Source organism: Ophidiomyces ophidiicola (assembly GCF_022830035.1).
Source record: "Ophidiomyces ophidiicola strain CBS 122913 chromosome Unknown scaffold_3, whole genome shotgun sequence".
NCBI lineage: Eukaryota > Fungi > Ascomycota > Eurotiomycetes > Onygenales > Onygenaceae > Ophidiomyces > Ophidiomyces ophidiicola.
Window position 1 is genome coordinate 955,075 of NW_026054643.1, and position 27,134 is coordinate 982,208.

General features: G+C 49.3%; 10 protein-coding genes across 10 annotated transcripts; 7 read left to right on the forward strand and 3 right to left on the reverse strand.

Moving 5' to 3' along the window:
- Positions 1-471: 471 nt before the first annotated feature.
- On the forward strand, positions 472-1,709 carry ARO4 (3-deoxy-7-phosphoheptulonate synthase; the record flags this gene model as incomplete). The annotated part of the gene is made up of 3 exons (XM_049250439.1): positions 472-517; positions 574-629; positions 693-1,709. The coding sequence occupies 3 exons, from the start codon at positions 472-474 to the stop codon at positions 1,707-1,709; spliced, it is 1,119 nt and encodes a 372-aa protein (XP_049110799.1).
- Positions 1,710-2,774: 1,065 nt separating this feature from the next.
- Positions 2,775-3,681, reverse strand: LOZ57_001349 (uncharacterized protein; the record flags this gene model as incomplete). Its single annotated transcript, XM_049250440.1, has 3 exons — positions 2,775-3,059; positions 3,122-3,164; positions 3,224-3,681. 3 exons carry the CDS (start codon positions 3,679-3,681, stop codon positions 2,775-2,777), a joined length of 786 nt encoding a protein of 261 aa, XP_049110800.1.
- Positions 3,682-3,936: 255 nt separating this feature from the next.
- Positions 3,937-4,839, forward strand: LOZ57_001350 (uncharacterized protein; the record flags this gene model as incomplete). Its single annotated transcript, XM_049250441.1, has 2 exons — positions 3,937-4,264; positions 4,376-4,839. The coding sequence occupies 2 exons, from the start codon at positions 3,937-3,939 to the stop codon at positions 4,837-4,839; spliced, it is 792 nt and encodes a 263-aa protein (XP_049110801.1).
- A 940-nt stretch (positions 4,840-5,779) lies between these two features.
- Positions 5,780-6,502, forward strand: LOZ57_001351 (uncharacterized protein; the record flags this gene model as incomplete). The annotated part of the gene is made up of 1 exon (XM_049250442.1): positions 5,780-6,502. One exon carries the CDS (start codon positions 5,780-5,782, stop codon positions 6,500-6,502), a length of 723 nt encoding a protein of 240 aa, XP_049110802.1.
- Positions 6,503-7,921: 1,419 nt separating this feature from the next.
- Positions 7,922-9,330, forward strand: LOZ57_001352 (uncharacterized protein; the record flags this gene model as incomplete). The annotated part of the gene is made up of 8 exons (XM_049250443.1): positions 7,922-8,083; positions 8,156-8,296; positions 8,374-8,386; positions 8,438-8,501; positions 8,558-8,698; positions 8,769-8,805; positions 8,915-9,234; positions 9,300-9,330. 8 exons carry the CDS (start codon positions 7,922-7,924, stop codon positions 9,328-9,330), a joined length of 909 nt encoding a protein of 302 aa, XP_049110803.1.
- Positions 9,331-10,369: 1,039 nt separating this feature from the next.
- On the forward strand, positions 10,370-12,132 carry LOZ57_001353 (uncharacterized protein; the record flags this gene model as incomplete). Its single annotated transcript, XM_049250444.1, has 2 exons — positions 10,370-10,483; positions 10,537-12,132. 2 exons carry the CDS (start codon positions 10,370-10,372, stop codon positions 12,130-12,132), a joined length of 1,710 nt encoding a protein of 569 aa, XP_049110804.1.
- Positions 12,133-13,641: 1,509 nt separating this feature from the next.
- On the reverse strand, positions 13,642-14,705 carry rtf2 (Replication termination factor 2; the record flags this gene model as incomplete). The annotated part of the gene is made up of 3 exons (XM_049250445.1): positions 13,642-14,118; positions 14,176-14,629; positions 14,686-14,705. 3 exons carry the CDS (start codon positions 14,703-14,705, stop codon positions 13,642-13,644), a joined length of 951 nt encoding a protein of 316 aa, XP_049110805.1.
- A 120-nt stretch (positions 14,706-14,825) lies between these two features.
- Positions 14,826-16,786, forward strand: LOZ57_001355 (uncharacterized protein; the record flags this gene model as incomplete). Its single annotated transcript, XM_049250446.1, has 4 exons — positions 14,826-14,858; positions 14,923-15,043; positions 15,136-16,074; positions 16,131-16,786. 4 exons carry the CDS (start codon positions 14,826-14,828, stop codon positions 16,784-16,786), a joined length of 1,749 nt encoding a protein of 582 aa, XP_049110806.1.
- A 5,796-nt stretch (positions 16,787-22,582) lies between these two features.
- On the forward strand, positions 22,583-24,942 carry LOZ57_001356 (uncharacterized protein; the record flags this gene model as incomplete). Its single annotated transcript, XM_049250447.1, has 4 exons — positions 22,583-22,613; positions 22,796-23,546; positions 23,599-24,289; positions 24,349-24,942. The coding sequence occupies 4 exons, from the start codon at positions 22,583-22,585 to the stop codon at positions 24,940-24,942; spliced, it is 2,067 nt and encodes a 688-aa protein (XP_049110807.1).
- An 867-nt stretch (positions 24,943-25,809) lies between these two features.
- On the reverse strand, positions 25,810-27,039 carry LOZ57_001357 (uncharacterized protein; the record flags this gene model as incomplete). Its single annotated transcript, XM_049250448.1, has 1 exon — positions 25,810-27,039. The coding sequence occupies one exon, from the start codon at positions 27,037-27,039 to the stop codon at positions 25,810-25,812; it is 1,230 nt and encodes a 409-aa protein (XP_049110808.1).
- Between the last annotated feature and the right edge of the window lie 95 nt (positions 27,040-27,134).

The window sequence follows — 27,134 nt, forward strand, 5'->3', positions numbered from 1 at the left end:
CTCTAGGCGGCCATCCTGCCCAGCATTCCCCGGGGAAGTCCATATATAAGAGAGCACATAATGGCAGGCTACTGACGGTCTCGTTACGAGGGCGGCACAGAATATCACTTCTGTGCAAAATGCAGTGCATTAAGATGATGTTCAGCACTCTACAAAGCAGTCAGAATACACAAACCCCCAAGAATGAGGCTTTCTCTGCACATATGAAGCTGAATTGTTGTCTGTTGTATACAAAATGGCCGCCAACGCCCGCCGGTCACGTGCAGCAAAAAGTTAAATAAGCAACGGCTGACCAGCTGAACGCCTCTTCAGCAAGTATTAAACCCCTCGACGCTGTGCTGCCCTCCCGTCAAACACCAGTTCTGCCTGCTGTCCTTGCTACAAAGCCTTTGCAACATCTTCTGCTGTCTGTATTTCACCATCCGCATCCTCTCCGGTTCCGCAACCAATCCCTGTGACTCTGTCGCAACAATGCCTCTCGTCAAAGCCACGGCCGAAGACAACGAGGACAGCAGAGGTAGAAACCCCTCATTCTGACGGCTGTTATCTTCGCCAACTAACTCTTTCCTACAGTCTTGGGCTATGACCCATTGCTGTCGCCCCAGTTCCTCCAGAACGAAGTTCGAGCTGTGAGTCATCACCCCTCGCACCCCTACCATCCTAGATAATATCCCTGACATGGACCCAAACAGCCTTCCCATGCCATCGAGACTGTCCGCTCTGGCCGAAACCAGGCCATCGAAGTAATCGAGCAACGCGACGACCGTCTCCTCGTCATTGTCGGCCCTTGTTCCATCCATGACCCAGATACTGCCTTAGAGTATGCCAGAAGGTTAAAGGCGCTCTCAGATAAGCTCAAGAATGACCTTTGTATCATCATGCGTGCGTATCTAGAGAAGCCTCGGACAACTGTTGGCTGGAAGGGCCTCATCAACGACCCCGATATTGATGGGTCCTTCAACATTAACAAGGGTCTGCGTGTCTCGCGAAAGCTCTACTCCGATCTCAATGGCATGGGCATTCCTATCGCCAGCGAGATGCTCGACACGATCTCCCCGCAATTTTTGGCTGACCTCATTGCGCTGGGCGCCATTGGCGCTCGAACCACTGAGTCACAGCTTCATCGTGAACTTGCCTCAGGCCTTAGTTTCCCTATTGGGTACAAGAACGGAACTGACGGCAACCTGGGTATCGCTATTGATGCAATCGGCGCCGCTGCACACCCTCATCATTTCCTCGGTGTTACCAAGCAAGGCCTGGCAGCAATCACAAAAACCAGTGGTAATGAGCACGGGTTCGTGATTCTCCGCGGAGGCAACAAGGGAACCAATTATGATGCCGAAAGCATTGCCGTGGCCAGACAGGAGCTCCGCAAGAAAAAGCAACGAGAAATTGTGATGGTCGATTGTTCACATGGCAATTCGAAAAAGAACCATCTGAACCAGCCAATCGTAGCCAAGTGTGTTGCTGACCAGCTGCGTAACGGTGAGGACGCCATCATCGGTGTCATGATCGAATCAAACATGTATGAGGGCAATCAAAAAGTTCCTCCCGAAGGTCCGTCCGGTCTGGCAAAGGGTGTCAGTATCACAGATGCCTGCATCAACTGGGAGATGACTGTCGACGTTTTGGAGGATCTGGCCGAGGCAGTCCGTGCCCGCCGGAAGGTCCGAGCCACCAAGGCAAATGGAGTCAACGGCTCGTCCTAACCTGCAAAAATTTGGCAGCCAGAAAAAATAACAGTACAAAAAGGGGGCAAAAGTCACAGGGTTAGATGGGGTATTAATGGCAGTTTTTTCTGTTTGTCAAGTTTCACCGCGCATATTTCCTTCCTAAAGAAATCCCCATTAGTACATTTTCGGGTTTTCGGTAACAACAAAGATGTCTCTGATGATGTGTTGGATAATAATGCTTTAGAGTTTTGTTTTCTGTCTCCTGTTTCGGCATCGCACAGTTTAGCTATTTCTTCGGCCATAGAAATGATGATAGAGATCACCATTCTTTTAACAAAAGCCTGTCATATTAGCATTCGTAGGTAAATTCATGCGACATATGTAGGCCAAATATGGGCAGCATGAATAATGGTGATATGGCAAATAAGGACTGACCCTGAGAATAAACACACAATAGCAGCCTGGCTTCTGGTGCGGCTGATCCTCTTTATACGTGAGGGTAAAATTGCGGATCAAGAGCGCCGCGCCAAGCCCAAACATCCGGGGCCCCGCTTGCTGCCGGCGCTAGCCCGACCGCCGGCTATTTGCCCCAGTGCTGCTTTGGACAGCTGAGTCAGCTATATACTCGCGACACTGACTTTTTGCACAGAGCAAAGCCTTTGCATATTTTTCATACAGTAAGCAAGCCAACAGTCCCACTTCTTAGGACTGGTATTAAAATGATTCAGCAAGATATCACAAGTTGAGTGTCAGTGAGTAGTGGTATATACTCCGTATGGCCTCATGTATGATTGCTTCTCAAACGAGCTACAAAGAAGACCGGCAACCCTACTCCGTTCTGACCTCTTCAATTGAAAGTACTAGGGGTTGTCTATATTTTACACCCACTTTGATGGCCCCAAGTCTTTCATCGCGAGCTACTTCGGATTTAGTAGGTTCGCGGTTGTCTGTGAATATGACAGGGAGCTACGGGCAAGAACGTCATCTCTTTGTCACCAATTACGGATGACGATTTCGATAATGCTATGGTAGCTAGGTAATGCAGCTGATTTTCGCTTGGCGGCCCAGTGTACTGCTACACGCGCGCAGCTATGGACAGCCTTACTCCTTGCAGAGGTCCTCTAGTAAATCTAGCATGCGTTGTCGAAGCACTTGCAGCTCCGAAAGAGATATACTTCCATTCTTATCCGCACCTGCGGAAGATGGATTCTCGGGGGCGCCGCTACCGTCTGGCGCCGAGTTCTGATCGATGATATCATTCCTAATGACAAAAAATGGAATACCTAGTTCTCGTAATTCCACGTCTAGAGCTCGCGACATGTCGGACATCGCTTTGTATACCTTCGCATCGTAGGTTTGTATTTCAGCTGCGTCATCTTCTGGGGTCTGGTATCCATTAGCCTGCCATATCTGCTTAAGATAAGCCCCCTGGAGTATTGATAACGCACATTTATTTCCGGTCCCGTTGTAATTGCACCACCAACCGACCGCCTAGGTAAAAGAAATTGGGGTCAGCGAACAGGGTGCAAGTGTGGCTCTCCTGAGCATACAAGACTTCATCAAGCTTCTTTTTCTTATCTGCCCTACTCGTCTGTTTTGAAATCAATGCTTCCCGTGCCTCCCACCACTTTTTCTCATGGTCATGCTGGCTCCGAATGAGTCGTCTAATCCTAGACTGAAGAGTCTCATTATGCGAGACAGCTTTCATCACATACTTCAAAGCCGTCGGCCATGCCGTAATTGTCCTGGGATCAGGCAAAATATTCTCGGGACCAACGCTAGGCAGGGATCGATCGTAATGTCCCTTGACCAGTCTCGCAGCCGAAGTATCAACCTCGCCAGGCAAGTTCAGCGGCGAAAAATTCAAAGGGTCATAACTATCATCTGGGCTTGGACGGCCGTCAGGCTCGTGTATGGGCGCAGAACTCTGGTCTGCCTGGGGTGGAACAAAATATGAGAGTGTCTGTAGAACGCTCGCGAGATTTGGGACCTGGTCCCTCGAATCCATAAGTGTGAGCTGTAGTTATCACTCTGCAAGACATCTTCCCCGAGATCCAGCAGACGAGGATGCAGCTTATGTAATGTATGATCGTGTCTTGGCTTGCTCCGAAAAAAGTTCGTTTTTCGATAAGCTTGAAGGTCAGTCGCCGACTGATCCTTGGCCGCGAAGAGCCCGTGGAAGAAACTGTCACCCGTTGATCTATCGTGTGGTTGTTGGAGTCTGATTTACAATACCCTAGGTGACTGAGATCATACGCCAAATATGTCCCGCTCTGCCACAGACGCAACCCGATTCACTGCCACCGCGCCCCATGCCTACTCTAAACCTGGACCGTCGTTAAAATGGCCCGGCGCAAAACTGAAGAATGCCCAAAATACGCCCTCGCCAGTGGGTGGCGGCAGCAGCAGCAGCAACAACAACGGTACCCACCAGGAGACTCCTAAGGAAAAAGTTGAGCGGCTTCGTGCAGAAGCCCGCGCGGCTAGGATTGCCAATTCGTCGTCGACAGTGGATAGGGTAATATCACGGGGAAGAGTATGGGTAGATCGACTGCATCGAATCACTGTTTTTTCCCTTATTGCTGCTTCTGGTATGGCAACCCTTTTTTTCGTCTACTTGGGCTTATGCTCTACCGTCCCGGCAGACGCGCAGATGTACTTGTTCTCTCCTCTGTGCTAACAAGCACCCTTTCGGATTCTAGGTGTTGCTGGCCTTCTCACTATATATTCGGTCACATCTTTGATATCCCATAATCGACGACAAAAAGCCCTTTGGATTGACAGAGAATTGCAACGGTTGTTAGATGCTAGGAAGGCTTATGTTGCCGGCAATGCTACAGCTGAACAACTGGCGCTGCTTGAGAATGAAAAGGCTGGTGAAGAAGAAAAAAGGAGAAAGGAAGAACTAAAACAACAAAATCCTTATTACAAAGCTAAAAACTGGCTATTTGGGGGGTTGAAACGGGATGATGACAGTGCGATGACCGAATCATTGGAACGGGGGCCGCCCAAGGTACTGAAGGCAATCAATGCCAAAGCGGCAGCAGATGCCGCAGTTGCAAACCCTACTTCTCAAGAAGCCCCCGGGGACTCGGCTCTAAACGCCGTTCAAGAATCAGCCAACGACTCGAAAAAAAGCTGGAAGAGCTGGATAACAGGTCGATAGACAGAAAAGGAAACCCTTACTTTCCCTCCACTCTCTGACCTTTTTGAGCTCGCTGTTTTGAACATATCTCCGCACACAATGCGCTGTCTTACAAAACTGTTATACCGCTCGGCCTAACTTTACCCGGCTCCGAACCTGCATGACACCTACGCTCACAGTATCTCCATGATCCGGTTTCCCCGTCGGATGAAGCTTTTGTCATTCCTCCGATAATTCATGTACAATATGTCATATCTCCTATATCATTTCCCAGAGACCTGACTGGGGAGTGTTGCAATGAAATGTCCGTTGATAATCGAGACTATCTATCATGTTCTTTTTTGCTAGAGAAGCCTGTCATGTTTGGAGCTTATTTTAGACTCGCAACTCAAATAATACGTCAAGCATGTAGCATAGCAAATCAAGGCGTTTTGCATCAATTACCTAGCAGCCCAAGTGCATTCAACCTATACCCCGGGGCATGCCCTAAGATCCATGCAGCGTGCTTCTAATATGGAGTGAACATCTCTTGTTTACAGTGAATGCCCATTAATATCTTTTTTTACCTTGTTAGATGATAAAGCAGTCAGCGGAGCTTCTATCTGCGATGTCCATCTAAAAAGAGTATGATTGCGCCATTTGGCCACGAGAATTGTTTTACCTCGCTTAGATCAAAAGACTGACCATCACGCAAAGCAGACAGGGATTATATCAAGAGTATGAAGCTTTTAAGACTTCCTATGATTGCGACACACAACTTTATACGCGAGATCAGCTGGCGAAAACGAAGCAGCATAACCAGTTCACTAGCATTATGCTTGAAAAGATGACGTTTAGGACAGACCTGAGGGCGGGCTCAAAAACGGCCTATATAAATATGCAATGGCTCCCAGTCCATCACGCTCAATTTTGACCAAGACTTGCGTCTAATTTTGTTCAGACACGATTCAATTCAAGCACGATGCCTTCTCAATTCGATACTATAGCAGGTCGGTACAATGATGTGAAAAATACACCTATCGGCACAATGCTGCAGGCAACGGTGAATTCGATTGTTGGAGACGTCGAAGGCTGCCGAGTGTTAGATCTTGCTTGTGGAACGGGTCACCACTCCAGAAGACTCCTTGAGCGGGGGGCTAAGGAAGTTGTCGGTCTAGACCAGTCTGAAGGAATGATTGCCAAAGCTCGCGAGCTGTCTGAAGGCGACAAGCGTCTTAGGTTCCGCGTTGCAGACTGCAGAGAGCCTTTTGACGAAGGGGAATTTGATTTGGTCCTCGCCGCACTATTGCTCAATTATGCTAGCAACGAAAAAGAGCTGCTAGGTATGTGGCAGAATATCGCAAATAGCATGAAACCAGGCGGAAGATGCGCCGGGGTGGTCCCAACCCCTAGTGCTAAAGGATACCCTCGCGAATACTCAAAATATGGCATCGACATAAAACAGCTCGAGCCTGTAGAAGGAGGCTTTATATATAAGACATCTTTTATGACCGATCCGCTGAACACATTCGAAACGTATTTCCGGGAAGAGAGCGTTTTTGGACAAGGAGCGGCAAAAGTAGGACTTTGCAACCTGAAATGGCACACCACTACGGATCCCAAGGATCCGCGATTTGATTATCAAGAGTATCAGCAGGCACCGATTTTCAGCGCATTCACGGCGACAAAGCGCCCATCAGACTAGGCAAGGCGTTCTCACGGAGCTTAATGACTGGATTATTCGGTGTGGCTTGCGGGTTATTTTGCAGCGAAATACGCCGCACAGAGTAGACAAGGCGAGACTCCATTATTCGTGCCACTGGCGTTCAACAGCCGGGACAAGGCTTGTTTGTCGGGGGGAGGTGCTTGGTATCGGAGCATTAGTTACCAAACATGGCCTACTTGTTTTGTCCAAAGGTGTGTATATAATTGTGTCAAGTGCTGCCATTAGACAATAAATTTCGGTGGTTCCAAAAGCAAAGAAGCTGAAAATTCGCAACCAGACCACCATAGAAGGCATGGGTTGAAAGGGAGCATATGTAGTCCCAACAGCTGGCCTTGCAAGAACTTTCCATAACCCGTGTATCAACACACCATCAAGGGCCACCGGTCCTAGGATAGCCATAACGGAGATATCGGCAGTTTATTACGCGGGCTCATCATTAGCTAGCGCATCTGTACTTCGTACTCCGTAGGATGATGGCCGATAGGACCCAAGACATGACGCCTTTGGGGGCCCAACAGTGACCAGCCATGCTTTGGATAAACTCCATAGGTACATCCTAGCTATTCTTGACTTGGTCGCTTTGCCTAGCACGGCAGTCATATGCAGTGCACGCATGCTTTTCCCGTTGTAGCCATCCAGTATCCGTTCTGGGGCTATAGAACAAAGCATAGTACGCGAGAAGCTGCGATCAACCTTGCTACTGCTCCGAAGAGGCGCGCCCATGCCGTCAAGCAGGCCCAGTCCCGATAGGCGAGGCGTTGGCAGCGGACAAAGAGACAGCGGACAGGTCACATCACGGCGATGCGCAGCGTGAGTCGGTTACACACGGGCAGGCCGCGGCGTCACAGCAGCGTCTGCCAGATCTCGCATCGCATCGCATCACATCACCTCGAGTCGATGCGTCTCTGCAGGTCTGCCGGCGAGAGTTTGTCGTGCCGCCACCAGCTGTGACGGCGGACGGCTGGACCGCCGCCTCGGGAGGAGGGCGAGATGCAACGTCTGGCGGGCAATCCTTGCGCGCGGCGAGACACAGCAGGCGGGAGGCAGGGAAGCCCTGGGCGACAAAGCGTGCTGGAGGCAGAGAATGCCCCGTGAGCGAGAGAGAAAGCGAGAGAGGCGTGTGGCCGTGGCCAGGCGCCGCGCGAGGTGGGACGCTGGTTAGTAATTTGCATCGCAGGCGCCGTTCGACGATCCACCGAACAGCGTCCAGCCGCCCCGACGAGGCCATGCCTGCTGCTGCGGGCGTCTTTAGCGTGTGCTTCGACCGCCCGCCGGTGTTGAGCTGTTTCTGCTGCTGCGCGCGAAGCCCATCCATAAATACGGCGCGACCAGGACCGCTGCTGCGAGTCTGCTCATCCTTCGCTCGCCAGACCGCCGTCGCCACCACCGCCGCCGCCGATGGCGCTGCCATCACAGTCCGTCATCGAGCCGGACAGCGTGGGATCTGACGAGAACGACGACGACACGATTCTCACGGACTACGCCTCCATTGCCTCTACCATCCCCAACTACATATACCAGAATGGCCGCCGCTATCATTCTCACCAGTCTGACCAATATGTCTGTGCCCCCCTGAGCCTGCTGCCTTCAGCGTATAACTAGCTATTTACTGACATCGAGAATTACATTTAGCTTCTCCCAAACGATGAACGAGAGCAGGAGCGGCTGGACTATATGCACCATATGTTTCTGCTGACGCTCGACGGTGAATTGTGTCATACAAAACTGGAGAATCCCCAGCACATCCTAGATATCGGCACGGGAACTGGAATTGTAATTTCCCCCCTGCATTTCAATGCTATATACACGCCCTTGCAAAGCAGAAGAGGCTAACATAATACTTGTAACAGTGGGCCATTGAAAGCAAGTCCCCTCATTTTGTTGATAGAGATACCTACTAACCCACATGCCCAGTGGCTGAGATATACCCATCTGCAGAGGTCACTGGTACCGATATTTCTCCTATACAAACCAGCTGGTAAGTATGCGTCACTGCAAGCCTCTTTCGAGACTGCAATCTAACCCACGAATCAGGGCTCCACCGAATGTCCAATTTCTTGTTGACGATGCCGTCCAAGAATGGACACTACCTGAGGCCTCCTTTGATTTTGTTCATGTCCGCACATTAGCCGGAAGCATAACAGATTGGCCAGCCTTCATCGAAAGGTGCTACAGGTAAGTAAAGTTTTGCTACTAATGCGCAGGGATCACTTTACTAACCAATACTCAAGGTGCGTTAAACCAGGAGGCCAAATAGAATTATCCGAGTGTCGATTGCAGATGTGTTGTGACGACGACTCCTGGCCTGAAAACTGCCGTACACGCTACTGGAGGGCACGCGCCCCCGAGTTTCCTTGCGTAGAGTATATGACGCTAATCAAGTGCATATAGGATGAGTTCATGAAAATTGCCGAGGAAGCCAAGATAGAGCTTGATCCGTTCCCTCGGTACGCAGACTGGCTGCAGGATGCGGGATTCCAAAATGTCGATCAAGTCGAGAAAGTTGTCCCTATTGGTACCTGGCCTAAGGACAGGGTTTTGAAAACTCGTGGTCGTTATTTTATGGCACAGTTCTTGAACAATGGACTTGAAACGTATACGCTGTCGCTGTTTACTCGTTGTGCGGGCTGGCAGCCGGAGGACGTCCATTCCTTGTTGGGTGGCGTCGTAGAAGAAGTCAGTTCCAACAAGATGCATCTATATACTCACTTGTATGTCTCCTTCAAAACCTGTAGCTGCAATCCCCAAGTACGCGCATACTGACAAGCTTCCCTAGCTCTTTTGTGACGGCGAAAAAACCGGCATAACCGCTGGACTTCGCAATCATTGTCAAATTTCATCTTCGCACGGCGTTTTTTCTCAAGAGAAGAGCGGCATTATTTTTTTGCTATTTAATCTGCGGCGTCTGGGCACGGGGAGTTTCAGATCGGCTTGAACTTTTCTGGAATGAAAGATAGAGCCTGTTACATACATACATTTGTTTTGCAGGTGGGAGGTTGAATCCGGTCGTTTTTGGCGGCGTTCGTATGTCTTCTCACAGAATATAGTACTATGGCGTGTTTTCCTTTTTGTTATTCTTATTTCTGTGCTATTTTGTGCCGTACCCTGCTGCCCCGTCCATTTCATTTTCTTTTTCGGGCCGAACCAATAGCCATGACATATCTCTAGCTATAACTACACTAAATCATAACCAGTGATATATAATTGTATTGAAAGAAAAGACCGCCCCCCCTGCTATTCCACGCATTCGGTGTTCTTCCTTCCGTCTGACATCGAAAACGGCAGGGGTAGGGTTTATCCACTTCAAAGCCCTAACCCTACTTTCTAACCTCCAGCTTGACTGCTGCCGAACTAGCTCGTTGTTTTGACTTGACTGCCAAATGAAGCCCACGGCGAGAACTGGATGCCCTTGGACTTTCCCACACAAACACGTGTATTTGGTTAGCCACGGCAGTGAGCGAAGACTCGACTTCCTGGCTAACAATCTATTATAACTAGATTACGGAGTACGGAACACAGAGTACAAATACTTGGTATTCTGTATATTGCACACATCAGCACCAACCAACAATGATTTCAAGGTGACCTGAGACTAAAAAAACGCCCCGATTCTTCGTACTCCACAAGATACGAGCTATTTAGCGAGTTGAGTGTTGGGCTCTGCGCGAGGGCAAGCTTATCTAGATTCGGAATGTCAGCCTTATTTCGATCCCCTTTTCGAAGCTTCTAACTACAGAAGTTGGAGCTGAGAAAAAAAAAAAAAAAAAATTGAAAACACAATCTTGCAAAATATATCTTTTGATCGCCCTCTCATAGATATTTCCGTACCTTACTGACATGCTTACGATGGAGGCCCAGGTCATCCATGCTGTGAAAATCGCCTTTGAACCAAAAGATATCCCATTTTGCATTGTTAATGAAGCTGCATTGAAATACTACAATGTCCCTTGTGTGCCCAATGTGAGTTACTAGCCCAGAGCGGCGCGGTAGTTCTGGATATTAATGATAGAAAGTCACTGGATATCTGTGTTCCCGAGAATAGCCTTTCCGATGCAGGATCCCAGCTCGCTTCGTACAAGGATATTTTTCGACTACATTCGTGGCTGGCGCAGAATCATGACAAAATCGCCGCCGACTGTCGAAAGCGCTACCTACGGTTTCAAGTATTCATGGAAGGCCGATTCCTTGATATGATAGTATTTTCAGACACGTTCTGTCATCTTGACCCAATTCAAGATAATATCGTCCGACTTAAGCCAAATCCCAAAGATCAGATCAGATTCAGCCGACACTTTGACTATTCAATAGATCCCAATGTTCTTTCGACTATTCCTGTACCACGCCTGGCAGCATTCGTGCAAGGATCAGCTCGGAATTATCTTGAATTACGAGAAGATGCCATGGCTGCTTGTGTGGAAAAATTGGTTGATGGTATGAATTTGGATGAGTCCTGGTGTGTTGACCACCTTGATACCCGTCAAGACAAAGAATTACAATATATTTTGGCGATTGTTGCCACAAAGGCTGCTCGGGCCTCTGAGCTTGGCCCAAATAGAATTACCTGCATTGTTGAGGAAGAGGAAGAAGCAGAGGCTGTACGCATGATACCAGGCTATAATGACATATTTTGCAAGCAAGACCAGCCTCCTCCATCAAAGGACAGTAGGGAAAATTTGCCCAGTCCTGTTCAGAGAATATTTACTTCAATTCAGTCAACGTTCCTCTTCCTCATAAAAAACTTTCGATCAGCAATTTTTGGCCAGACTGCCTTGCACCCAGTAAACTTTCAATTTATATCTGATATCCACTTGGAGCTCAGCCAGAATTATTCAACCTTTGCTGTTGAAAAGGCGGCGCCATACTTGATTCTGGCCGGTGACATTGGGGCATTACGGGACTATGAAAAGTATGTCACATTTCTAGCAGCGCAGTGTGCTCAGTTTGACCGCGTTTTCTTGGTTCTCGGTAACCATGAATTCTATGGCATTTCCCACGAAGAGGGTCTCAAAGCCGCGAAGAAGCTAGAATCAGAGCCGCAGCTACTTGGAAAGCTCTACCTCCTCAATAGAGGCCGCGTTGACATCAACCGAAGAGTAACCATTCTGGGATGCACTCTATGGTCTTCAATTCCAGAGGAATCTCAGCTCTGGGTTAGGATGAAGCTTGCTGATTTCACTGTAATAAATGATTGGTCTGTCGAGAAATATAATGCTGCACATATTGAGGATGTGCAGTGGCTGAAGCAGCAGCTTCACGACATTTCTCTTGAAGATGAGAAACGTGACGTTATTGTTGTCACCCATCATGCACCTACTGTTGAAAAGACTTCTGACCCCAAATCTAAACTAAACCCGTGGTCATGCGCATTTAGCACAAATCTGATTGAAGGCCAAGTCAAATCCTGGCCTGGTTCTAAGAACATTCGCCGTTGGATATTTGGGCACACGCACTGGAATGCTGAATTTAAACGGAAAGGAATAATCATAAGCAGCAACCAGTTAGGCTATTCTGCGAATGAACGTCGAAGACCTCTAAAACGGGGACTCTTCGACTTTAAGCGGCCTCAAGTTCAACAGAAGTTTGTTGTAACGAAGGCTATGAATGTGTAATATATTACATGGACTCTGTGTTATTCACAGGTGCCTCTTATAATTTGGGATCCTTAATACCCTCTGAATATTAGAAACTGGTGGGGACATATATAATGTTGGCCTTGACATGCAAATTTGAGCAAGAAAAAGCATTCTTGGCACAGTGGATGAATCTCTCATCTAATAGGTAAATTGATATTCACTTGTAAGTTCTATCGCTAATAACATAAATATTTTAAAGGAGATCAAATAATGAAATATTCACCTCCTGCATAATGGGAAATTGGCAATGCAGTAGCTAATGGGAAGACAGAGACAAGATTCAGGTATAGACACAGAACCAGGAAGTAGTGAATACTCGGGGGACGAAGACACTACCCTTTGGGGCTTGGTTTTGCTGTGGCTCGTAATATCAACGGTCGTTTCATGTTGACATCTCAGGTGTTGGCAACCGATTCCTCTGGGAAATTTTATATATACCCGGTAATAAAATGTCAGCTGACGTTAATGTAGGCCCACATGTTTTTCCTTGTAATAGCAATATCTAGTCGTAAATCATATCGTGTTTCGTAAAATCGAAGCTATTTGGCATGACCACCTCAACGTAGTTCACTGGAATAATTTAAATATGGACCGCTGTACACGATTCTGGGCCCGGCTCTCTTTGCATTCCGGGCATCGACCAGGTTTGATGGTTTGATCCCGCTTAGCACCGTCACAGTTGTAATCCTGACCTGCTTTAGAGTTGCATGGCACGAATTCGCGAAATTTGATGCAGCAGCATTTCTCGTAGAACCAATGTTTCAAGGTACACATAGTTATACGCGTCGCGTGTCTCTCTCAACGTCTCGATATCAGGTCTCCCTAAATGCTTGACTTTAGTACCAGTGGATATCTCTAGAGAAAAGGTACAAAGAAGCGGTAGCCTCAGCTCACTTCAAAGTAGCAACACTGCTAGATGTGAAAGGCGTGAAACCTCGAGTTCGACCACAACTGCACGTCGTAGAGGTTTGTAAGGAGGACCACTAGGGGGAGGTTATATTTTTGGTGTTGTTTTTTTTTTTTTAATTTTTTCTTCAATAAGCGACACTGAAAAGTAGAAGTGAAAGAAAACACAGCACTTGCCCATCACACACTCCAACATTCCCAGTGGGGAGCATAGCATGTAGCATGGAGACTTCCAGTGGTTGCGATGCACTTTCAGGTCATGTTTGGAAAGTGATGCACGTGACGGGACATGCCAGGCAACATTCACCTGTGGGCAATCCAACTGCAACTATTTGATGTTTGCACACTAGTAAGAAAGAATTCTCTTCTTCCCTTGAATATATCCCAGACAAAGTTCTCGGGCTACCAAGGATGCAGCTAGAATAGCCGAAGAAGCACATGCTGATCTACAAAGAAGATAACACTGTAGATGGTGCACGTTTAAAGGGAAGCAATGAACTTCTGTCTGGACAGAGACAAATATATTTTTTATCTTTCATCTGGGTCACCTCAGACTTTGAGAACTGAGCCGTTGCCGCGTCACCGTTTGGCGCCGGATGGAATGCTAAAGCCACGGGTCATGAAATCACCGTCCTTTACACCCTGGTTCTTTGAGCTAGAAGTGAAAAGGCTCTGAAGCGTCTCATTGTTTTCAATGCGCTTCCTCCGCTTCTGTCTCGCATTTTCCTCCTCTAGAACTCGAGTGGTCAGCATTGCAGTCGCAGCGTTTTTAATTGCGCCAGTGGAGGAAGATAGAGGCGTAGAATTTCTACTAATAGGGTCACCATTCGCTGTAGGACGCTTCGCCCTAGTGGAGGGTTCAGCAAGAGGTGTCCCGTCAGCCAGGGCTGTGTTTGATCCATTCTTCTTTCGCTTCTTTGAGCCAGGAGCCTTCTTAAGTGAGTGGGTTAGGTTTTGACCAGTTAGTTTTTGCATACGAGAATAAAGTCGCTCCTTTTCAGATTCTTTCATAGGTAGTATGGGGATGATGTTTTCAGGGTCATAAGATTCATTACACTAATAAAAGTTAGCACTAATATAAATTAAATGGCAGATGCCAGTTGAAAAACTAACCTGCAGACACTTATCTGATTTCATTTCACGGATCGCTTCTTCAGAAAAAGCATGACCACAGGGCACGAGATAGACGGACTTCACGTTAGGACCCAGCTCTTTGTTTGTGACTGGACAGATGAAGAGTTTCTTATTTTTCTCGTCCGAGTCAGAAACTTCAAATTTTATCTCGACAACATCTCGAAGGCTCTTAATTCTTCCGCATAAGATTTCTTCACAATCTGCCTTGGAGGATATTCCGTCCACATCATCTCCAGGAAGAAGAATGCGTAACACTGTATCTTTATTGTATAAATTCCCGGCCGAATCTGAAACTATTGGTGGGAGTAACTCCTTATGCGATAGCGGACAAATAGTCCAGGAATGCTGAAGCTGTTCTTTCTGAGTCTCTTTAAGCTGCGAGGCGCTGGGTGCTTTGGCGGCTTCTTTGACAAGTTCGCGTCGTGTTGGAATGCTAGAGGGCACGATTAGCGGATAAACACATAGAGAAATGGCCCAGGAAATGCTAACCTCCCGCCGTCGTTGCCCATAGTAACAGTGCAGAGTTGTAAATGAGGTCAAAATTGAGATGAATTGAGAAATGGATGGCGTTTCCTGAAGAATGGAGTTCGCCGCCACTTGCTGGAAGCTCTGCGACCGCGCTATGCCCAATGCGGGTGGCGGCCCAGGCCGGGGTTACCAAGGTATGAATCTGGCCTTAGAAGCACAACGACTGTATGTCCAGGATCTGATTTTGACTGCTGGCAGGCCAATGCTGCCGCCATGACACAGAATAGCAAAGCATATCTTCTCCTCAGCTTAACAGCATGTTTTGCGGGCTTCGCGACCGCAAGCGCTGCCGCCCGGCCTCGAGGTGTTGGACCAGAGTGTATGTCTCCTAAATATAGCCAAAATATTGAGGACTACCTCACCTGTATCTTGGATTCTGTTGCTGACTGAACGCTTGATAATCTGCTCTAGTTGCTAAGTTTTACAAGGATCCTACGACCTTTACGTGTATATCCAACCCTTCTATCAAAATTCCATTCTCTGCCGTGAACGACGACTACTGCGATTGCCCCGATGGTAGTGACGAACCCGGTACTTCAGCTTGCTCATTTATATCAGAGCTTTCGCCGTCTATTTCGTACGACAACGGGGACCAAGCAATTAATCGCACGCCAGCTCTTCCCGGTTTTTATTGCAAAAATAAAGGCCATAGGCCTTCATATGTTCCTTTCCAGCGCGTGAACGACGGTGTTTGCGATCATGACAGTTGCTGCGATGGTAGCGATGAATGGGCCCATCATGGAGGTGTGAAATGCGAAAACAGATGTCAGGAGATCGGCAACGAATGGAGAAAAAGCGAGGAAACCAAGCAGAAATCACTCAATGCAGCAATGAGGAAGCGCAAAGAGCTTGTTACCACTGCGTCTCGGCTAAGAAAGGAAGTTGAAGATAGAATCCTTGACTTGGAAGTTGAGTTCCAGGCTGCAGAGGTCAAAATTAAGGATATGCAAAAGGAGCTCGATGAGGTCCGCGCCAGAGATTTTGGGAAGGTTGTGAAGGGGAAGAAAGGAGGAAAGGTCAACGTGCTTGCTGGACTTGCAAAAGGCCGAGTGGACGAGCTACGAAATTCCCTGATAGACGTGCGGCTACAAAAGGAACAAGCCCAAAACAGACTCGCTGAGTTGGAAGGGTTGCTCATCAAGTTTAAGGAAGAGTACAATCCGAACTTCAACGACGAAGGTGTTAAGCGGGCCGTGCGGAGCTGGGAAGAGTACGTTGCAAAAGGTCACGAGGCTGTTAGTGGAGAGACGTATTCGGATCTTGACGAAATCACCAAGCCTGACGGCCCCGATTCAGGAATTGACTGGGAAAAATGGGAGAATGAACAGGACGAGTCTGAACTTTCTTTCGGTAAGCGTGAACCCTGAAGGCTGGTTCATTTAATATGTGCTAACTGGATCACGCAGTTTACAAAGTGGCTGCTTACCTGCCACCTTCCTTGATTATCTACGTTGAAGATAAGCTTAAGAATTTCAGATCCTTGCTTATCGCTAATGGCATTTTGGCGGAGCAAAACAGCGAAGGCGATGAGTCCAAGGCGGTAAGGGATGCTCGTGATCGATTGAGTAGTGCAGAGTCCTCACTGGAAAGCCTACGAAACTCTCTAAGAGAGCACAAAGAAGACCTCGAAAAGGACTTCGGCCAGGATTCTGTCTTCCGTGCGCTCAAGGGCTCTTGCATATCAAAGGACTCTGGCGAGTACACCTACGAACTCTGCTGGATGCAAACGACCACGCAGAGATCTAAAAAGGGCCGCGGAGATACAATCATGGGCAACTTCAACAAATTTTCCACCGTGACGACAGATGAGGTGACCTCGTCCGGGCAGGTTATCCCTCGGGAAAAGATGGCGCTGGAGTTCACCAATGGCCAGACGTGCTGGAATGGACCAGCGCGGTCAACTAAAGTCATCTTGGACTGCGGTGAGAATGACGAGATTCTCAAGATTACCGAAGACGAGAAATGCGTGTATTCGATGTATGTGACGACGTCAGCAGCGTGTGAGTTGTCGTCCTCATCGGGCGGGCAAGACACGGTGAACAGCGGAAAGGATGAGCTATGATGCCATCATGCTTCTGATCCATCGCGCTTTTTTCCTTTTCTTTTCTTCTTGGAGCCTCGTAATAATGTTGAGACAGCCGAGCTGAACCTTCCTTTTGACCCGCCTCATCGTTCACTTCTTTTTTCCGCGACATATTGTATCAGTTGTTCTAGATCCCACAGTTTCTTTTTACCGGTGTTGTCGCGATCGTCCTCAATCATCTTTGCTCTGCTATACGGAGTATGCATGTACATACAAAGGACAGGCGTCTACATAGATAGTTTGGTGTCGACACGCCAGGAGGCACAAAATGAAAAGCCACCTCAAGGATTCACGGAAATCGTCATGCTTCCTCGGTGCTTACACCGGTTCTTCGCGAGAATGACCAGTCAACAAGGAACCAGGGCGCCACGCTAGCCCTGCATTTCCTCTTCTTCACGACGGCCGCCACATGCCAGGATTCCCCATCCCATGAACATAAAAGTAGAAAGCAATGGTCACTAGGCGAAGGGGAATGCTAAAAAGCAGAGACGCGATTCGTACGGGAAAATCCTCCAGTCACAGAGCTGGCCTCTGCAATTACATCGATATGGTTTGGACTAGCCGGCGCTTCGCCACTTGATATATGGTTTGTTGTCCTTCGTTCCAAGTTTATATCCTGGGATATCCTCCTTCACCCCGGCCAATCAGGCGGGAGGAAAATACAAGAAAGAAAAGCCGAACAACGGAGAAAAAAAGTAAAAAAAAGTCCGGGGTAGAGAACTAAAGAAAAACACGCGAAAAAGCAAAAGTTGAGACCTGCATATCCCGCGATGGCTGGGATGGGATTCTGGGGGAGAGATGCAAGGAGATCTGTGAAGAAAGACACGGCACACATCAGATTGACGGCGTGTTCGGCATGTAACTAGTGGCAGTAGTGGTGTGAGCCATGTGGAGAGAAATAGGCATGTAGACGCGAGGGATTCCGTATATGCAGGGTAGAAGAGCTTCAGGAGCTTTCTGGTTCTGCCAATCTCACCCGGCCCCCTCTGATGGGTAGCTTTTACCACGTTGGAGGGCCCGAGTAAGTCCTGGCCTCGGCGTCTGTACTCGGTAGGAGACCGGCAACAGCTACTACAGTGAGCAAGAAGCTTGGTCGAAGGAAGCTTGGGCCTCCCGGAGAGAGTGCCTGAGAGCTAGGAGTTTTTGGGTTTCCTGGTTCGAAGTGATGGTTGCCAGGAGACGTATCTTTTTCAATGTCATCTTCAGCTGTTAGGAGCTTTGTTCATCAATCCCGGATCCATTCTTTCCGAGCTAGGAATGTCAAGGGTCATCGACGTTGATGTCACAGGTGATCTACATTGGAGAGGAGGAAGAGTGGTTTGCTGGCCATGCAAAGGTTATATTCGTATACGTATCAACAAATGAGAGCATCTCCACCACCCGACCATATTGTCGAAAAAAGCAGATAGACAGAAAGCCATATAGATCGCATCAGAGTCCAGGTATCATCCGTAATTGCCAGTAGCCACCCCTGTTTACACCACGAGGAAAAGTAGTCAATCGAATTCGAATCATCGCGAGGAAATCGTTTGCGGTGGGCTCAAGTCGTGATATTGCATGCGCTCAGGACGAGGAGACGAGTGTCCGAATTCAAGGTCAAGTGGAGTAAGTGATATTGAAGGGGTGGTAGGACGACATGGGTTCACAGGCTGCGAGCCATTTTAGTGCTATGGGGTCTATATCAGCGGAGTGCCCAGCGAGGAGCGTCAGTAGCAGAAAAGCAACTTACGCTGCAGGAGTTGCAGGAGCAGTTGTTGCAGGCGCCGGGGCAGCAGTTGCAGTTGCAGGGATTCATTTTGATTGAGGGTTGGAAACGTAAAACGTTTAAAAAGTAGAGGATCGAAGAGTTGGTATTGCTTGGAGACTGGAGTTGTTTGCGGATGGAGAAGAGAAAAGATGAGGTGGGACGGGGGCGGCACGGCCTTTTATGCGTTTTCGGGCAAGGGAGCTCCCACGGCCGGCCGACGGGATGGATGTCGGCAGACAGAGAAATGCGAGTGCTCGGGATACGGGCAAAGCCAGCCAGCTACCTAGCTACCTAACTAGTTGGCCTGCGGGAGGCCCAAGCCAGGGAGTCCGCGTGTGGGGAAGAGCCGAATCAGCCTTGCGTGCGTGACAGGGAGGCAGCCCAATGGTGAGTCGAAGGGAGGAAAAGAAAACGTACGACCAGGCCAGCATGTGCCAGATCAGGGCGGGAGGAGAACGGCGCCCTCGCTACGGTATCCATCCATCCCGCATGACCGGTAGGCAGACATCTGGCGGGCCGGACAGTGCGCTGTGGCCTGGCGGCGGCTATGGGCAAGCTGAGCTGTTCAAGGGAGGCGCTTGGACATCAGGACTAGCAGTGGTCATATTAGCAGCAGCAGCAGCAGCAGCAGCAGCAGTAGCTAGAGGGGTGCTCCGTACCAAGGCGAACAGCACCAGACACGGCGATCAGACCACGCAGGAGCGCAGTGTAGCGTAGCGTACAGGCGTGCTCGCTCGCTGGCTGGCTGGCGCGGCCGGTGAGTCGTGAGACGACGACGTGGACGCGAAAAAGCAACGCCGACCAGATCGGGATGGCGGGGCTGCTGGGATGCTGGGATGCTGGTGCGCATCCCGGTGTTGCTATTTTGCCGTTTCGGGCCAGGTGGGATGCGGGCCCCATCCCTCGCTGCACTAGCCACTCTCGGCGCGCCAAGCCCGATCCCGACCGTCGCGCGGGGTGCATCACGTGTAGCACGCCCCGCCCCCACCTGACCTGCCCTGTCCGCTTTGGGACGCGAGAGGCGTCGGGAGGAGCAAGGCAGGCACAGAGACGGCTCGCCGTCATATTATTAATAATGCCTGGCGGTTAACTATGTGCCAGGCAGGCAGCAGCCCGACAGGCCCTGGCCACTGCTGACGCCGATTTTACGTTTCCACGACGGAGTAACTACGGAGTCGCTAGCGACTGGTGGGGAGATGGAAGCTGGATCCGGGAATCCAACAATCCAGAAATTCAAAAATGGACCATTTTGATTTGCTCAGAACCCTGACAGACTTGCATACATGCCACCTCTCACACAATGCCCACCGCTCCCAGTCACAGCACAGACAGTGCACTTGGCCTCAACACTCCCCTCGCGAGTAGTAGTCGGTGTTGAGCAGTAACGAAAGACAACGAGCAAGCCGCGGCCGCTCGACATTGGGTTCCGCATCGAACAGCGTGATTTTACAACGGACGGCGGTGGTGGACGGCGCAGCGCCAGACTGCGGCTCCGGACGCATGGTTCATTTATTTCTTTCTAGAAGTCAGCCAACGACGCCCGTCGATCATCCAGACACCTTGGGGGGAAACTTACGCAGTTGCAAGCGCCGGCAGGGCACGAGCAGGAATCACCGCAGGCGCATCCGCATCCACCTAAAAAGCAGCGGCATTAGTCTAGGCTGGCCCGGAGAGAGATGTCGTGCAGCATGGGTCGAAGCAGAACCCCCATGTTCGACACGGGGGACCGCGGTGGCTGCACAAGAATAATCCCAAAAAAGGGCCTAACTATACTTCGGGGGGGAAATGCACAAACGTACCCATGATTGCAAATTTGAGATTTGGTTTGGATTTGGTTTGGTTAGGAATAGTTGATAGCAAGAGTAGTACTCTGGTAGTCGTTTTCTGAGGACGGTGAAAAAAAATTCAGCAGTCAGGCGAAGTGGGTATCGCCTTATTTATATCTACACCACGGCCGCTACGTTTCCATTCGCGCGGTGGCTAAAATAAAAACTGGGATTCCGCGAAAAAGCTTCCTAGTCCCCGCGGGAGTTCGACGAAACCTCGCCTGATGCTTGGCTCGGGTCTCGATATGCAGATTCCACCAATCGTGGCTCCATCGGGGATCCTAGGGTAACGTCTCCGCCCTTAGCTCTTCCTTGCCTCCCTCATTCCGAGTCAGAGCCTTTTTTGTCATCTGATGATGATGATGATGGTAATCGACGCTGGAATTGCATACATACACCTCCTGGGGGTCTAACACTGCCCAAGCTGTGCTTGCATGGAGATCGTGTACTCCATGTAGTGCTGAAGCCGGCCGCGCGCACTGCAGTCTCGCATTACAGCTCCAACCGTCGTATCACTTTGCAGGTTCTGCGAAGGAAAAAGGAAACCGGCCGTACTCCCGCTACAGGCCCTAATCCCAACCAACTCCTCCACTCCCATACAGCCTGCTCCAGTATATCAGCTCCTTTTTGCTCTCACCCCGCACCCGCACCACCCGAAAGCGGACGCTGTAACAAAATACTCGTAATTCCGCCAGCATGTCCACATGCTGTTGATTCAGACATATAGTACAGTAGTATTCGGTGCATATACATACATCCATCAATCCATTTCTATCCTGACCCATGCTCATATAATATGGTGTGCCTGAAACGCTGGATTGGCAGCACCCGTGCATAGACCCAGCTATGGATGCATGCAAACCCTTCGTATCCCCGGCACTTAGACGCCACTGTATTTCCAAACTCTGAAAGCAGCTGAAGCAAGGCTGGTCAGCCGGAATCCTGGCTTACCCGTGGAATTTGTATTCGTCTGTTGCCAACGTGTACGTATCCGGCCAACCAGATTCGATGAGTGATGGTATGTTGATCCGGGTAATCATTATTAATGTGTTGCTCTCTCTGACATGCCTGGTAGCCTACTTGGTATCAAAAAAGCGGCCAAAGCACCATCCTGCGCCCAGATCTCCCCCGTGGCGCCTGCCACTCGTCCAGCTTTCGATCGCAGTTCGACTCCATCAGTCCCAGCAGTTCCGGCAACCAGCAAGGCGCCCGTCCTAGCCGAACATGAGAAATCAAAAGTTTCACGAAATCAACAAGTTGTGCCTAAATTGACCTCAAATTCTCGAACACTTGGACGCTGTGACGTGTTTGCTCGGCAAGCTTTTCCAGAAAGCTTACCGTGTTAGACCAAGTACATACGATCCGGATAAACCCGTTGGCAGCACGGGTCAGGATATATACGTGTTGCACGGAGAAAATACGGGTCCCTTTTGAACCGCAAAGTCAACCTGTCTTCATAGCCCGTGCAACAGACACATCCATCCAATAGTCAATTCTCTGTGACTTTCTGGGTCCCATATTCTACTTCATAGATAGAGAATCGAGTCACTACTCTAGATATGCGGCAAGGAGACCAAAGGCATTGGTTTGGATCACAGGCTAGGTTGATGGTTGAAAAATATAGACTAGTCATCCTTTTATGACGTTGAGGGGCGCCGGTTTCATAGTAGATCGGGGTAGGTAGTTGTACCGCAACAGTCCCAGCCACCACCAGCATATACAAATTAATACGGGAAATATTGGAAAGAAAAGCAATCCTAATAGCTTTAGGATCATGATGGTCACGAGTACGTACCACACTGTCATGCAACTAACCGGGCAGCCCTGCGCCGAGTGATTTTGGGTTGAGAAGGAGTTGGAAAACACGCAAAAAAGCCGCAAAATCACCGGTCATCATCCTCGGCCCATCCGCAAGCCGTGCGTGTCAATCGGTGCATAGCCTAGTTAGTTAGCCCTTTTTTCTTATCGCCCATTTACCACAACCGGACGCGACGAAAGCCAGAAACGGGGTCAGGGATTCGCAAGCGTCGTCGCAGGACTTCAGGGATATCGTGATTTCAAGAAGGCACATGACGCTTATCAATAATCAGGTGATTTAAGTAGCTAAGAATCGACGGTTGCGATATCCCCTTCAACGGCATCAAATCTTCACTATGGTTGGCGATGGATTCACGTTCAAACCAGCGGAATCGCTGAGGCACGATGGTCGCTCGAGTTTCCGCATTGGGAGCAGGTGCGCTATTGCCGCTCGCCACCGCCTGTCGCCTAACGTTTTGGGAAGAACCACCAAAAAATCGCTGTCGCGACGACAGACCTCAATCTACCAAACAACACTGCCAGTGGACAGTGACTATTGGGAACTTAATCGCCTATCGTACTGATGTCCATGGATTCTCTGACTTACACTCGAGCAAGTCGAAGAGATGCCTGCAGCATATGAGTTTCGCGGCAACCGTGATGGCCCAAGGTCGCGTCCCCAACACGAGTTCACATTCCGCTCACGTCAACCTCGAACGGCTGCGCGCCCTTTATTAATGGCTCAGAGAGATGCTTCGCCTGGATTTCTGGGGAACGAAGATGGCGGAAAGCAGCAGCCTAAGTTCATGAACCCTGAAGATCTTACTGATACCGACGAAGAGGAGATGGAAGTATCATCGGCAGATGACGGTGAACCTCCAAAAAAAAGACGAGCTATTGGAAGCCCCAATGCGCCGCCATCCGCCGCTCCAAAATGGTCAAATCCAGATCCCTACACCGTACTTCCGCCACCCGACGAGAGCCTGGGTAAGAAGAAAGATGTCGTGAAGTTAATTCGCAAGGCAAGGATTGTTGCTGCCCAGCCGAAGTCAGAAGAAACAAACGCAATTGTTTCCAATGAAGACTTCATTTCCCTTGATGCAGTGGATTTGACAATGTACCAACCACCAGAGAACGCGCCGCGGGGACCGCGCATGGCTCGAGATGGGGATCCCGCCCTAGGAAATCGTAAACGTACCAGGGACGACGAGATTGTCGGCTCAGCGACAAGACACATTCGATTTGATAAGATAGATGCGCATTTTAACTTGGATGGCACTATCACCGAGGCATGGCGTAGTCGAGCTGGTGATAACTCAACACCGTGGTTTTACAAGGCTCAGCCCTCAGCATTTCATTTGGGAACGATGTGAGTGCTTCTTACGGTAATTCCAGTTTTTCGGTTTCTGATGGTCATCTAGGCTTCATAATGAAATTATTAGTTTCTATCACTGGGTCAAACCACGCCCTTTTGAAGATGTCATCAGAACTGATCTCATCACTCGCCTCGAAAAGCATATGCAAGACAGATTTCCCGGGGCGCAGCTGCATGCATTTGGCTCATACGCTTCGGGGCTATACCTTCCTGTAGCAGATGTTGATCTTGTTCTTCTTTCAAGACAGTTCCTTCGCCAAGGTAGGAAATATTTGTGCCAGAAGACTAGGGATATATTTTCCCTTACAGCATATATTAGAGACCTTGATATCGCAGTCCCTGGTTCAATCGAGACTATTGCTCATGCCCGAGTTCCCATTATAAAGTTTGTGGACCGCCTGACAGGTCTGAAAGTCGATTTATCATTTGACAACAACAGTGGGCTAGCAGCAAATAGAACTTTTCAAAATTGGAAAGCCCAATTTCCTGCGATGCCGCTAATCGTCTCTGTCATAAAGCAATTTCTGCTACTAAGAGGCCTAAATGAAGTTCCATCCGGGGGGTTAGGCGGGTTTTCTATTATCTGCTTGGTGACTAGCCTTCTTCAGCATTTGCCTCAATGTGTGTCTGAACCAAACCTTGGTGGAGTACTGATGGATTTCTTTGATTTTTATGGAAACAAATTCGACTTTTCATCAATTGGGATTGAGTTCAACCCTCCCGGCTATTTTTACAAGGTACACTTAATATTTTCATGGACATATTAATATGGCTGTTACTGACACTTTTACCCAAGCATTCTCGAAATATTTACCAGGCAAGTAGCCGAGATCGATTATCAATAATTGATCCCAACAGGCCCGATAACGACATATCCGGATCAACAAAGGAAATAAGAATGGTTTTTAGGTCTTTTGCTGAAGCTTTTCGCGCACTGAAGCAGAATATATCTGCAGCATCAATATCACCGTCTCGGAATATCAGTCTACTTGCTTCTATTATTGGCGGAAACTATGAATCTTATGATACCCAGCGCGCACACTTGTTTCAACTTTACGCAAATCATCCCCGCTTTATACAATATTACCATCTTGTCCCCTTACCAGCTCCCCCAAAGGAACCAACGCCGCCACCGCCTCCGACATCCCCGGGGCGTCCTTTGATGTCTTCCGAAAAACAGGACTCTAGCGGTGGTAAGACTAGCAAGAAGCGACAGAAATTCGTAGATCGTGCCATCCGGTTGAAAACCCTTCGACCTGACTTGAAGAACATTCCTGAATTTATTACCCACGAGCAGGCTATTAAACTTGGGGGCTACCCTAATGAATCTGTGATGAACCGGGATTTGGCTGCGAGGGAGAAGGTGCTAGAGCAGCTTCGCACTAGCTGAACTGATGATGAACTTTGCAGAATATAAGCCAAGGGGGCTTGTGCATCTCCCTCCTCATAAAATGGAGTTTTCTCTTTTTTTTTTGTCTTTGGTGGAAATACACCGTGTCAGCTTCTCTATTCTCTTTTCTGCCCACTCGCGAGGCTTGTTTGACGTTGTGGCTATTTGATAGCACTTATATGATACCCAATAATATCGGCTGCCAGGAGGAGAGGAAACATCCTGTTATACACATTTTCAAAGATAGGCTTCGTGCATCGATACTTGTGATTCCTTATCTTAAATACATATTTGCCGGGGTGGCCTGTATTTCTAGGTCTCTTCCTTTTTCTCCGGGAGGTTTTATCTTTTTTCTCAAGTTATCGCTCTCTATTCAAAGTCGATCCCTTCTTACCAGCCGAATTGGGTTGACCTCAAGACTACCGTTGTATCTTAACTCTCACGGTTTCCTAAAAGGATTCCTAAGCCAATTTCTGAAGACAGGTGTGCATCCCAATTGAATTGAATCTCGCTAACTGGCTTCACAGGATACGTGGGCGTAGAAAACTTAGCCCTAAACCAACAAAACATATAACGTTAATCTGGTGGTTTCGCCACCCTTCCCGCAGCTGAAAACACGCCAATATCAACATGTTTTTGTGGGAGAGCCATAACCTTGACTTTTCCCATCGCCCCTTCCTCATTACAACCCCCCCTTTTCAACGACATCCATCTTTTCCTTCTCATCATGGGATCTGCTAAATGCTGGTTTATGAAGAGGAGAAACATGCTTGCATTTGTGTCCAGTTCGATCTCACATTCTGAGTTCTCTACTTAGCGCTATGAATAAAACATTATTCCTATCATGAACGATTTACAGATAACGATCTAGCCAACAGTATCTTTGTCGTATCCCGCAGGAGGTGGTTGGTTAACAAACCCCGTATCTGGACTGGGCCACGCATAGTTGACCCATTGCGGGCCTAGAATCTTCTGTATCCCCTCAACAAGGGGAAGAATTCGCTGACGGTTATTTTTGAGGATTTCAGCTTGAGATTTTACCGAGCTGTGCTCGCCTTCCGGGTTTTCCTTGCCAGCTCCCGTATCCAGCCCGTCAATAATCCTCCGCCAGACGCTAAGTGTCTCTTCAAGCTCTTCAACCGTGCTTACTCCCATGACACTGACGCCATGTATAAGGCCAGCAGTATGGTCTGCTTGAGTGGAGGGGGGCCGAGCAGCTACTTCTGGGGCGAGAAGCTCGCCATATGAACCTACAGGCGACCCATCTGTCAACCATGCCACAAGGGCAAACTGGATGGCGATAGATTCGATCTTGTGGCCTTGCGCCTCGGTCCAGTCACTGGCCTTGCTCACCGCCTGTCGCAGCTCCACGGGTGCGGGGTGGAAATCGCCCATGCTGCCAATCGGCACACCGCTGCGCCTCAACAAGCCCATTCCCAACGGCGATGCATTGGGCACAACATCGACGCCCGCTGCTAGAAGGCGAGGGACGCCCTCCGAGACCAGTCTCGTATTCTGCACGGTGAAATTCGCAAAGGACATGACTGCGTCCAGCGGTTCACCTGTTTCTCGTAGAATCATCTCTGCCAGGTCGCAGAGAACGTCGACTGGGTAGCCGGATATCCCGACGTATCGCACTGTGCCTTCGGTGTCTCGAATACGGCGTAACTCTCTCACGGCCACGAGCACTTCGTCTGCTGAGACGAACTCGACATCGTGGCAGTATACCACGTCCAGATACGGGGTTTTCAGCCGTACCAGGCTGCGTGCCAAACTCCGTCTGATCCAGGCGGGCGAGTAATCAAACGATGCAGCGGCGATGCGGCCGACTTTTGTGAGCAGATGATAGGAGCTGCGAGGGTAGTTGTCACGAACGAAGGGCATATCCAGAGCCTGGCCCAGCAGCTCCTCCGCGGGGCCGTAGTATGGCGAAGTGTCGAACGCCCGGACGCCGGCGGCGAGCGCCTTGTGGACGAGACTGGCGGTGGGCAGCGCGTAGGGATCCGGGTTGTACTGCGAGTTGAAGGTCGCGGATCCCATGATCAGTGCGGGCAGACTCGCCGACAGCGGTGCTGCTGGCTTTCCGGGGCTGGCCATCGTGGATTCAGGCCTGGGGTGCGCGGGGTGGAGGCGGAGGGTTGGAGGATGGGAGGGGGCGGGGTGGGATGAAGCCGTTCTTGAGCATCACCATC